The sequence below is a fragment of the Rhinatrema bivittatum genome, chromosome 2 (genome assembly GCF_901001135.1).
Source record: "Rhinatrema bivittatum chromosome 2, aRhiBiv1.1, whole genome shotgun sequence".
Classification (NCBI taxonomy): domain Eukaryota; kingdom Metazoa; phylum Chordata; class Amphibia; order Gymnophiona; family Rhinatrematidae; genus Rhinatrema; species Rhinatrema bivittatum.
This window is the reverse complement of record NC_042616.1, coordinates 26,396,122-26,408,617: the sequence shown is the minus strand read 5'-3', so window position 1 is coordinate 26,408,617 and position 12,496 is coordinate 26,396,122. Positions and strand designations below refer to the sequence as shown.

The 12,496-nt window shown below is 50.3% G+C and overlaps 1 protein-coding gene across 1 annotated transcript in view; it reads right to left on the bottom strand.

The window, feature by feature from the left end:
* Nucleotides 1–12,496, bottom strand: part of LOC115083155 (oocyte zinc finger protein XlCOF6-like) — a 49,778-nt gene that overhangs the window by 20,154 nt on the left and 17,128 nt on the right. Inside the window, exon 3 of the mRNA XM_029586963.1 lies at nucleotides 2,150–2,276. Coding sequence (XP_029442823.1) covers nucleotides 2,150–2,276 — 127 coding nt within the window. The remainder of the gene's footprint in view (nucleotides 1–2,149; nucleotides 2,277–12,496) is intronic.

The window sequence follows — 12,496 nt, the reverse complement described above, 5'->3', positions numbered from 1 at the left end:
AAAAATTTCAAGCTTAGGTGTCCCAAAAGTAAGCGCTGCAAACACATGCACAAGCAGTGCACTAAAACCTGGGCACACCGTAATAAGGCAAAAATAGTGCACACAAAGTTTGCGCCCAAACAGAGCACACAACACGTATTCAGAGCCGACGCACTGCGTACATAAAACGTTCAGCTACAGGGCAGTAGGACACGCACAGAAGCGTGCACGAAAATGCTGCCATGGCCTACCACACAGCATGCAGGAAAGAAGCCTAACGGAGGGGCCTAGCACACCCGGGCTGCTCGACCCGCCAGGCTGCTCAATTCTCCTAACCCGATGGGCGCAGGAACGAACCTCGGGACGGCACACTGAGCACGGGGACCGGGGAAGTCCTACAAACCCTTCTACACTGTCTCTGACTCTTACTTAATTTTTTTTTTAAACTTACCTGAGTTCAGCCCTTACGGGCTGAGTAAGAGATGGTCTCCAGTTGTGGGGGGAAGAGGGCACCTGCCTTCATCGCTGCACTCGGCTTCCTGCACCCGTTGCCTTTAAGCTGTACAATCTGCTAAGTCCACGCTGGGAACCGGCTACCGGACCAAGGCCCACATCGGAGGGACCACGGAAATCACCTCAGGAATTCTCAACTGGGGGAGGGATCTTTACGTATCACCGCAGGAGAGCGGGACTTTTCTTTATTCAATTTAAAATTCTCCTTCCAAAATCTGAAGCAATCCCCATAGGGAAATGCACGTCCACCATCTGCTGGAGACGGAGACTACTGGCAGGCTGGGGTCGCTGAAAGAGTGTATATACTGTGACGTCAGCTTGCTCCGTCTCCATCTGCTCGCAGGGGAGCATAAACCCACTGGTCCTGAGTCCATCTGTCTACACGCTAGGAAACCTGCTATTCCACACTACTGGAGAGAGGAGGCGGCCACCTTCTTTCACGTACTGACGTAACAGCGTGCAAAGGCTATTACCTATGGAGATATCTGACAAAGCAGAAATACCACAAGAGAAGAAAGTTCTGGACACCTGGATGCCTTCTATTTCTTCCTTAACTCATAGCCCGGCGCTTAATGATCATTAAGCACGATCGGTCATCATTGTGCGGGTACAGATGGAATTATGGGGGAGCTGTACCAAGAGCTGCTTCATTGGAAAACTTTTCCACTTGTTGATGTGGATATGCTGTCAAATGTACAGCGTACGGTTTTGTACTGATAAACAAATTTATATATAAAAAGAAAAGAGGTTTCCAACCTTGCTTGTGTCTGTGGAATTTATTTTGTTTTTATTGGGAGAGGAAAAGGAATCTCTGGTATCTGCACGGGGAGGAGGTCTCAGGGATTGGGGAGGGGGGGGGAGAGAAGGATGAGAAGAAGGAGAGAGGACTAAGGGCAGGAGACTGGAAAGACTGAAGAGGGCAAGGCCTGGAAATCTAGGATGGGGGGTGGAAGAGGAGGAAGGAGGGAGGTTATTGGACTGAGGAAGACAAGGATGGAGTAAGAGGGGATCAGAAGGAGGTAGAATCTGGGATCGGGGCTTGGGAAGAAAGAAGACATGGAAAGAAAGAGAGGGAGGATACGGAGAAGGGAGAGATATATTCACCCTGCACAGGAAAAGAAAAGGGGATGGACCATGCAGATTGATTATTACAGCATCAGTGATAAGTTATCAGGGTCTTATCAAGAGGATCACTCCAGCTCTGCCTGCTCCAGTCTTAATCTCTCCCTTCCTGTTCCCAAGGTGAAAGGCTGGATTAGGGTGCAGAGCGGCTCTTGTCTGTGTTCCAACATTAACCCATCCCTTCCTGATCCCTGAATGACAGGAGGGGAGAAGCTGGATTAAGGAGCAGAGGGGTCTGCTCCATCCCCCTCCACACTCCCTCCCTCTCCTCCTATTTTCTGCAGATTGCTTGGAAGGGGAGGGGAAGGAGCAGGAAGCAGAGGGCAATTCTCTCCTAAGTGAGATTCCTCACAGCTGGAAGGCATCAAATCTGCTGCCCCCAGGTTTCTGCCACCCTAGGCACAGACCTAGTGCTTCTATTGGTAAATCCAGCCCTGCTTGCACATCTCGGGTGTGGAGTTGTCTCATGAAAAAAATCACTTTCAGCAAAACATCCTCTGTCTCTACTTAAAAATAGAGATAACTCAATCCTTACCTACAGAGCTCAGGATCTCATAATTCTCCTTCACCACCACCCTGTAAAGCTCCTTCTGACCTTCACCTGAATACTCCCCCTCCTCCTGGGAGAAAGAGACAGCGAGGTCCTCAAACGTCACCGGCACCTGAAACACAAACCAGAAACGCTCAGGGGCACGTGGAGGGGCTCAGCTGGCTTTAATCTCATAACATTTTTTTTTTTTTTTTTACTAATAATTTTATTAGTTTATCAAAAGGAATACAAGATAGGCGGCACAACACGCACAACCGCATAACATATCAAATATAAATTCAGTGCCACTTACCCCCCCCCCAAACACAAAACTCCCCCCCCCTCCCCACATCCATGTGCTCGAAACGTGACATGTGACAAGGTCCGGAAGCAATGTCAATACAGTAAAGAGTGGTATCATCGAGAAAACAGATAAAACAAGGAATGGCGAGCAGGTGTCCCGATGGAAGCCCGGGCGGCCATCAGACCTAAGACACTGTTTGTCGTCGTTCCCAACGTAGGTAAGGTGACCAAACAGCCTGGAACTTGGGACCGGCTGTATGAAGATCTGCCGTGATCGCTGCTAGCTTACAAGAAAGGTGAACTTTATGCTGCACCTTCGCAAACGCAGGCGCTTCTGATTGTTTCCAGGCCTGTGCAATGGTCAATCTGGTTGCAATAAAAACCTGATGGCATAATAGTATGTGGTTCTTCCGTAAAGTTAGGGGTGGATGGTGAAGGAGCATAAAACTAGCCCGGTATACTCCAGAAACTCCCATCATGCCTTCCAACCAATCCGCTACTGCAATCCATAAGTCCGTTACTTTCGGACATTGCCACCAGATGTGAAAGAAAGTCCCCGGGTGGCCGCAATTCCGCCAGCACTGAGCATCCAAATGAGGGTACCGTCGGTGTAAAAGATGAGGGGTGAGATACCAGAGTGTGATCATTTTATAACAATTTTCCTGATAGAGAGCCGATACAGAGCACCGACGGGCCTGGGTGTAGATGTTAAGCCAATCCTTTTTGGTGAACGTTAGACCCAGGTCATGTTCCCAGGCCCCAGTATGAGGAAAGGGGCTCTCATCAGTCCCAGCCAGGATGGTGTAAAGTTTGGATATCATCCCTTTAGTTTTATCAACGGCAGCACATAGATGTTCAAACTGAGATTTGCCCCTCTGTATGGAGGCTTTCATTCTGGGTGACTGTAGGAAATGGAGCATTTGGCTGCCCGCCAGGAAATCGGTTGAAGGTAAATGGTAAAGAGCCTGTAACTCAGGCCAAGTCATCAAGGTCTCGCCCCTAAGCAAATGTTCAATGCGGGTGATTCCCTTCCTCCGCCAGGCGTTAAAAACCCCATGTTGTTGACCGGCTGGAAATTGCAGATGATTATAAAGTCCAGTGGTGTGAAAGTAATAGCGATCTCCCGCCAGTTTTGTCTTCCAGCGGTCCCAAAGACATAACATGGTTGCCAGGGGTCCCGTCTGCAATCCCGTCTGCAGCCAAGTACTGCGCGGTTGCCAAACAAGATCGGGCAATGGCATGCCCCCAAGTACCTGCTCCTCAAAAGAGGCCCATTGCTTTGGAGATCGACGACTGTGAGCATCAGCCAGTGCCTTTAACTGTGCAGCAGCGTACAACCAAGTGAGATTTGGGATCCCAAGGCCCCCTCGCTCGCGAGGCTGAAACAAGAGACGCCGCGACACCCTGGGGGGGCGCCGGCGCCAGATAAAGTCAAAAAGTATTTTCTGCCAGGAGCGGAGGATCGCTGAAGTGATGTAGATGGGGATGGTGTGGAAAAAATACAAAAACCTAGGAATAACATTCATTTTTACTATCGCCACCCGTCCCAACCATGAATATTGTCCCCTATCCCATAGATGGAGGTCCCGCCCAATCCGTTTCAGCAGTGGTGTATAATTGAGACGAAAGAGGTCATGGAAATTCGCTCCAATGTGAACGCCTAAATATTTTAACATCGTACGGGAGACCCTAAAGGGGTAAAGGCGCTGCAGCTCACTCATTACCGCAGAGTCAGTGCTAATATTGAGTAATTCCGTTTTGTCCATGTTAACCTTGAGGCCCGACACCGCACCAAACTCCTGCAATTCCTCTGTTACTCCAGCAATAGAAGTCTGGGGTCGGGTAAGGGTGAGGAGTATATCGTCTGCAAAAAGTGAAATTTTCATGGGTGTGGGCCTCATGGGAACTCCTGAGATGGCGCCAGAGTTGCGAACCCTGGTCGCCAGTGGCTCTAAATACAGTGCGAACAACAGGGGGGATAGAGGACACCCCTGGCGTGTCCCTCTGTTGACCCTAAAAAGCTCCCCATACTGCCCATTAATTTTAATTCGGGCTCCCGGTGCCTGATAAAGGCATTGAATCCAGCGAAGAAATCCCGGGCCAAAGGACATTTTCTCCGAGACTGCGAACAGGAAATCCCAATGGACCAAGTCGAACGCCTTCTCGGTATCGATGGCCAGCAGTACCATGGGAACTTTAGTTGTCCTGGCCCACCAAATCGCATCTATCACCTTACGCACGTTGTCAGCAGCCGTCCTACGGGGTATGAAGCCTACCTGATCACTATGTACTAGGCAAGGGAGAATAGTATTTAGCCGGGCTGCCAAGACCTTAGCCAAAAGCTTGATGTCAACATTTAGTAATGAAATAGGTCGGTACGATCCACATTGCGTTGGATCCCGGCCGGGCTTCGGAAGGACCGTTATGCCCGCTACATTGGTATGAAGTGGAAGGGAGTCTCCGTCCCGTAATCCATTAAAATAGGCAGTTAAGGGACCCACTAAATGGGAGCTAAACTTCTTATAGTAACCCCCAGAAAAGCCATCCAGTCCTGGTGATTTTCCAGCTTTCAGATCCCGGATGGCTTCCTGTATCTCTATCTCCTGAATGGGGGAATCCAAATAAAGCTGCTGGGACTTAGTCATAGAAGGGAGTGATAAGGACTCCAAGTAGTGGTCCACCTGAGCTGAAGTAATGCTAGGGTCCGCTGCATACAATTGGGTATAATACTGCGTGAAACAGCGTCTTATTTCTTTAGTTGCTGTAAGCATAGGGCCCTGTTTATCCCGGATCTTAGCTATGAGGGTCGAATAAGTGTGCTGCTTAAGCAATCGCGCCAAAAACCGTCCCGCTTTATTATTACCTTCGTAATAACGTTGCTTAGCCCGAAGCATTGCATGCGTGATCTGTTCGGCGTCCAATAAATGCAGTTCAGTGCGCTTAAGCCGAAGGCGGGCCAGCGTATCCCGAGCTCTACGCTGGGAGTGTTCCCGCGTCAGTTGTGCAATGTCAGCTATTAGTGCTACGCGCTTGGCCTCCCTTTGTGTCTTTAGCGCGGAAGAGAGTGCAATTAAATGGCCTCTCATGACCGCCTTAGATCCCTCCCAAAAGACCCCTGCATCCCGTACCGTCCCCCTATTCAGAGTCAAGTAGTCCTGTAGGTGGGATAACAATCGGTCACTGTGTGCTGTGTCCCGGAGTAGCTCTTCTCAGAGGCGCCAGAATCTACACCCCGACTCTCGATCCTGCAGGCTGACGGTGAGCCACACAGGGGCATGATCGGACCACGTAATATCCCCTATCCCGGTGAGCAACACCTGGTTTTGAATCCCCTTATCCACCAGCAGAAAATCCAGGCGTGAATAAGTGTCATGAGGGTTTGAATAAAAGGTGTAAGTGCGAGACGTAGGATTTCTTTGCCTCCAGATATCTAAAAGGCACCACCCCTGCATTAAAATCTTCAAGGAGGAAACGGCTTTCCAGCTCCCCGCCTTTCTGGGATGGGAGGAGTCTACCCTGGGGTTTCGCACTACATTATGATCCCCGCCCCATATCAATAGCCCCTCCGCATAAGTGGAGAGCACCTCTTCCAGTTTTGTAAAAAAGAGATGTTGGTCCACATTGGGAGCATAAACGCACACTATAGTGTATAATCGCCCAGCTAGCCGGAATTTCAAGAGAACATAGCAACCCTCTGGGTCCGCCACATGGGACTGGTATTCAAAAATGACCGAATGTGCCACAAGGATACCCACCCCCGCGTATTTAGAAGTAGGGGAACTAGAGGCAAAGTAACCGTGTGGATATCCGGCAAAGCGCAACAAATGTTCATGGTGTTTCCTAGTGTGAGTCTCCTGGATAAGGGCTACATCAACATGCTGACGTTTTAAGTCTCGAAGGAGTTGTTGCCTTTTTAGGGGAGTGTTAAGGCCCTTCACATTCAAGGACCAAATCTTCAAAGCCATAAGGTATCACTGATAGAGCGATGTATACCACACTGCTGAAACAGTCCCCAAACTTCATTCCGGACCTCCCCCGCACAGAATAGATCCCCAACACTGCCCCCTGAGCACATGGATGTAAACCCCCCCACACCCATCCCTCCAATTCCCGATATATCCCTCATTGGGATAACTCCTACACCGGGGGTCTTAGTAACCCGCGAGTAGAGCCATCCCCCGGCCAAATAACAGTTAAACCCCACTAAAACTCAGCCAAAACCCCTATATCACAGAACAAGAGAAAACAGCATCTGAACATGAAACAAAGCACATTATTCAAGATTCTTACACCCTATAAAACAGATGAGAAGCTCGCCAGTCCTTCATCCTGTGGGTCCCGATGAGGGCACCTGTCGCCCCCCGGGCGGCGTCCGCCCCTGGCGTTCCAGGCGACGCTTGTTGCCAACCCGTTGCCAGCGCAGTGTCTTGGGTAAGCTAGACAACTGTGGCGCTGAAGCTGCGGTAGCCACTGGTATGGGAAGCTTGATCTGCATAAAAGCCTCCGACGCCTCCTCTAGAGTACGGACTCGGAAAGTCTGCCCCTGTGATTCAAACTGGAGGCCAAAAGGAAAGGTCCATCTATAGCGAATGTTGCGGTCCCGCAGCGTGCTGGTGATGGGCCGAAATTCAAATCGCCTCCGCAACGTAGTAGCCGCGAGATCATTGAAAATGCTTATTTTTTGGCCCTCCCAATCCCAGTCACGTTGTTTGCGGGTGTGGGTATATATCCGCTCCTTCTCTTTAAAAGTCTGCAGGCATACTAGTATGTCCCGGGGTTTTTCAGACCGTCTAGGGCCCAGGGTTCGGTGCGCTCGCTCAATATGAAAGCTGGGACCTCCGTCCACTGCCTGGACCCCCTCTGTCTCCCCCTCATATAGAAGAGACTGAAATATTTTTACCACTACAGCCTCACAGTTAGCATAGCACTCCTCTTCAGGCACCCCTCGTATGCGCAAGTTGTTCCAGCGGGACCGATTTTCGAGATCCTCCACCTTGTCTGCCAGTAGGGCCTGTGCTTTCACGCTGGAGTGAAGCTCGGCGGCCATTTTGTGGACCGCAGCTTCATGGCCCTCCACTCTGACATCCACCTCATCCACGCGGCGCCCGAGTGCCACGAGATCGTCCCGGAGCTCCTCCATATGCTGCAGTAAGTCTACCTTATGTTGTTTCATATCAGCCCGCAGGCCGATAAACCAATCCCTCATCTCGTCCTGTGAGGGCAAATCCGAGATTGCTGCCGGCGCCGGATGGTCTGCCTCTTCTGCTACTGCAGGGCCTGCGATCATGTGCGTCTCAGTCTCCCTGTCTTCCGACCCCGATTTCGCGTATACAAAGCGAGTCAAATCGCAGCCCGACTTTGCGGTCGCCATCGCAATATCTTGGGCTGCCAGCTGCTGCGGTCGAGAGAGGCGGGCAAGCGAAAATTAGATGGGTTATGGCGTCTATAAAATTGAAAAGCCGGGAGCTCTCTTGCTATGCGGCCATACTCGCCGGTGACGTCAGCGCGCCCCCTAATCTCATAACATTTTATCATGGAAGAGGGGACACCAGGACCCCTCATCCCCAGGAACTGCCAGACTTGTTCCCCTGGACTCAGTTTCCTTTCTGGACCTCGGAGATTTTGATAAGAGCTGTTTCTGAGAAATGTAAAGGACAAAAACCAGACTGAAGTGGACTGAGAATGGCTCGAGGTGAAAGAGTCAAGGCAGCGGTGTGAAGAGCCCATTCAAGTAGTTTGGAAGCAGCAGGAGGGGGGAGATGGGACAATAGTTGGCAGGAAAGTTAAAGGTCCATTGAAGGTTTTTTGAGGAGTGAGATGATCTCAGCATGTTTGAAGGCAGCAGGAATGTGAGAGACTGAGAATGTGACAGATGGAAGAGATCACTGAAGGGGAGATAGAACTGAGGAGCTGGGTGGGCATGGGATAAGAGGAACAAGTAGTGAGTTTGGAGAAGTTACTACTTACCTGACAATTTCCTTTCCTCTAAGGAAGGCAGGCCAATCCACACAAGTGGGTTATGCACCTCTACCAGCAGATGGAGACAGAGTAAAGCTTACGTCACGGACATATAGCCCGGCCCCGACATCAGCCCGCCACTATTCTCGGAAAAAGCTAAACTGTGCGCACACTGATTATACTTGAAAATGATTATCAAAACTCTATCACTCATGCTTTCAACCAATAGGGAACACTGAGCACAGACAAAACAAACAATGGACATTCACTAAACTGAGGGGCTGGTTAAAACTGTTACCAGACCTCCAACAAATAGCAGGAACACCACTCTGCATCGTCCACACCTAAAGGGCGAACTAAAGGCAAAAAATGGCAGCCGAGGGCAGGTCGGGGATTGTCCTGCCTTTGTTAGAGGAGAGGAAGTTATCAGGCAAGAAGTAATTTCTCCTTCCTCTGCACTCAGGCAGGCCGATCCCCACAATTGGGATGTACCAAAGCTGTACAGGCTGCCCCTGTAAAATTTCCAAAATTAATGGAATTTCCACTGTGAGAGGCTAAGAACTTCGCTTCTCACACCAGGCCTCAAGAACTCTCCAAACTGTCATAAGCCAGAGACGCAGAGAACTTCCTGGCCCGAAGCAAAGTGGAAATCACTGCAGCAGAGTAACCACGCTTCAACAACCGAGCCCTCTGAAGGGACAAACTGCAAGACAAAATCGACCCGGATCTTAGCGCAGATCGGCATATCATGGCCTCCAGGGCCAATCTTGAGCCACCAAAAGTACGGTGTTGTCCTGATTTGCAATCTTCCGAACGATCCTGCCTATCAGAGGCCAGGACGGGAAGGCATACAACATCCTGCCACATGGCCACACCTGAACGAGAGCATCAATGCCCAGTGCCTTCGGATCCCTTCTGTGACCGAAGAACCGCGGAACCTTTGGTTGCCAGACGTTGCCAGCAAGTCTAGGTACGGCGTCCCCAAAGCTCCACTATGAGCTGAAAAGCTTTGTCAGCCAACTCCCACTCTCCTGGGGCCAAGCTCTTCCTGCTGAGAAAGTCGGCCCTTACATTGTCATTTTCAGCAATGGGAAAGATGAATGTGTCTAGCAGATGTTCTGCTCATACCATGAGCGCATCTATCTCCTCCCTCACCTGTTGGCTTCTGGTTCTGCCATGGTGATTGATGTAGGCCACCATTGTCGCATTGTCTGACATTATCCTGACTGCTCGAGCCTCCAGATGCTCAGCAAACTGCAAGCACACAAGCGGTACTGCCAGTGCTTCAAAATCGGTTGATGCTCCACTGCCATTCTTTGGCAGTCCAGCGACCTTGCACCAGTAACTCCTGATAGCGAGCCCCCTAACCCAGGTGGCTCACATTTGTCGTGAGCACTAACCAATCTGGCGTCTCCAAGAAAACTTCCTTCCTGAGATGATCTGCCTGCAACCACCTCTGTAATTGGATGATCACCTCCAATAAAAGTGAAGCCTCACTGCATGGTCCTGCGACTGTGGATTCCACCTGGAAACCAACAAGCACTGAAGAGGCTGTATATGCACCCTTGCCCAAGAAACAACCTCCAACGTAGCCGCCATCAAACCCAGGACCAGTAGATAAGACCCCAGCATCGGGTGAATTGTCCTTCTCAGCAATCAACTTCTGAAGGCGACTATTTCTGCCAGAGACTCTGCCCTGCTTTGTATCGAAAAGAATGCAGAGATACTTCAGCGTCTGAGACGGCTGTAAGTTGCTCTTGGCAAAGTTCACTACCCAATCTAGATTCTGCAGTAAGGAGACTACCCTGTGAGAAGCCTGGTGGCTTTCCTCCATGCTCTCAGCTCAAATCAACCAGTCGTTCAGATACAGGTGAACTAAGACGCCGTCCTTGCACAAGGTTGCCGCTATCACTACCATGACATTGGAGAAAGTCATGGTAGTGATAGCGGCAGTGGCCAGCCCAAAGGGCAGGGCCTGAAACTGGTAAGGACGTCCAGAAACAGCAAACCGCAGGAACGGCTGATGTCCCCAGTGAATGGGAATATGAGGAGATGCCTCCCTCAGATCCAGAGTTGCGAGGTATTCCCCTGATTGTACTACCATTATTACGGAGTGCAGAGTCTTCATTTGTAAATGAGTCACCCTCAAATGATGACCGACTCCTTTGGAGATCCGGGATGGGTCGAAAAGATCTCTCCTTCTTGGGTACAACAAAAATAGATGGAATAACTGCCCATATTTTCTTGCGATTCAGGAACAGGAATTACGACCTTCAAGTCCAATAGCATCCTTAAGGTAGCCTCCACTGCCACCCTCTTCTGAGGAGATTTCATGGAGACATCATAAAGGCATCTAAAGGAATGCAAAGGAATTCTAGAGCATATCCATCCTGAATCACTTCCAGGACCCACTGGTCCGTCGTGATTTGGACCCACCTCTGATAAAAGCAAGACAGACACCCGCCTATCTCCTGCCCCAGCAGGTGAGTTTGCAAACCTTCACTGAGAAGATTGAGAGGCTCCAGTCCTGGAGCCGGCATCCTTCTGTGGCCTTCTTAGGCAAAAGGATTCACATCTACTGAAGGGATGAGGTCTCCGAGAGGAAGCCCCTGTATGGACAAAATCGCCTGTAGTTTCAAGAGTGGCCACTTGCCGAAAAGGACATGAAGCTGGCTTCTTATCCTCTGACAAATAAGGGACCTGGTCTTCCCCCCATCTATTTGCCCTCTTCTCCAATTCACTGCCAAATACAAGAGAATCCTTAAAGGGCAACTTAATGAGTTTGGACTTAGAAAGTGTCTGCCGACCAATTTCGTAGCCACAGCTGACGTCTAGCTGCTATGACGGAAGTAACTCCTCTGGTGGCGGTGGCAACAAGGTCACAGACCACATTAGATAAGGCGGCAGCCCCCGGTTCCATTACCACTCTCTCAGCTGAAACCATTCCCTCAGACTCCTGAGAGAGATGCGGATTAGCTCGAGCCACCATAGAACAGCAAGAAGCAATCTGCAAATTAATCGCCATGGCCTCAAAGGCTTGCTTAAGGATAATGTTGATCCTTCTACCCGGAGCATCCTTTAGAGCAGCCCATCCTTCCACCAGAATGGTGGTTTGTTTAGTAACAGAACACAGCAGGCTATCCACTTTTGGGAAATGCAACTGCTCTCTTGCCTTCGGATCCAAGGGATCCAAACCAGCAAAGGCACACCCCTTTAAAGCTTGCCTCTGGCACACTCCATTCAAAGTCAATATTCACTTGAATTGCATCCTCTTGGAGAAAGAAACACAACACTTTGCGTAAGGTGACCAATATGGGGGTCCTTCTTCTGTGCACTCGAAGAGTCACTCCCAGCCACCCAAGCGTCTTCAGAGTCTGAGATAATAGACCCGGCGACTCATCTCTGTGAAAGAAATCGCGCAGAGTTCTACATGGCTCTAAATGCGGGGGAATTTCCCCTTCCTTAAGAGGGGAGAGACCCAAAGCATCATCAGTGTCATCTTGATCCGCATCCTCCCAATCATCAGAGATCGCTGTACCACGGCGTTTGCACGCGGTAGTGGACAAGAGGGGACCCAGAGTATGCGACCCTGATTTAGGAGGCTTTGCAGAAAGTCTGCAGCCCCTGGAAAAATGTCGCCCAGGAAAAGGAGGCTGGATCCATGCCAGGTCCCATAGGGCCCAACCTGACATCTCCATTTGATCAAGCGAAGAAGGGGGGACACCTTAGTTATGTCGCCTCCAGTCCCACTACCCTCTGACCGAGAGCAAAATCAAAAGGAGGCAAATCACATGAACATCCGGGCAGCACTGACACAGGTTCGCAGAAAGCCCTGGCTGTTTCAATCTTATATGGCAAGCGAGAGCACAAATTGCTAAAGCATTTAGACTTCCTGGATGCCGACGCCATGCTGTCCTGGCTTGTCTCATGCCTCAGTAAGATATACGCAGAAGATGCGCGCAAAATATAACCGCCGAACACGCGCTCAGCCACTCGGTCGGCTATGCGGCCAAGGACACACTCAGCCACGTATATAGCTATGCGCACAAAATGCACAGGCAATATGCGCTCAATGACCTGGCCCACCAACAG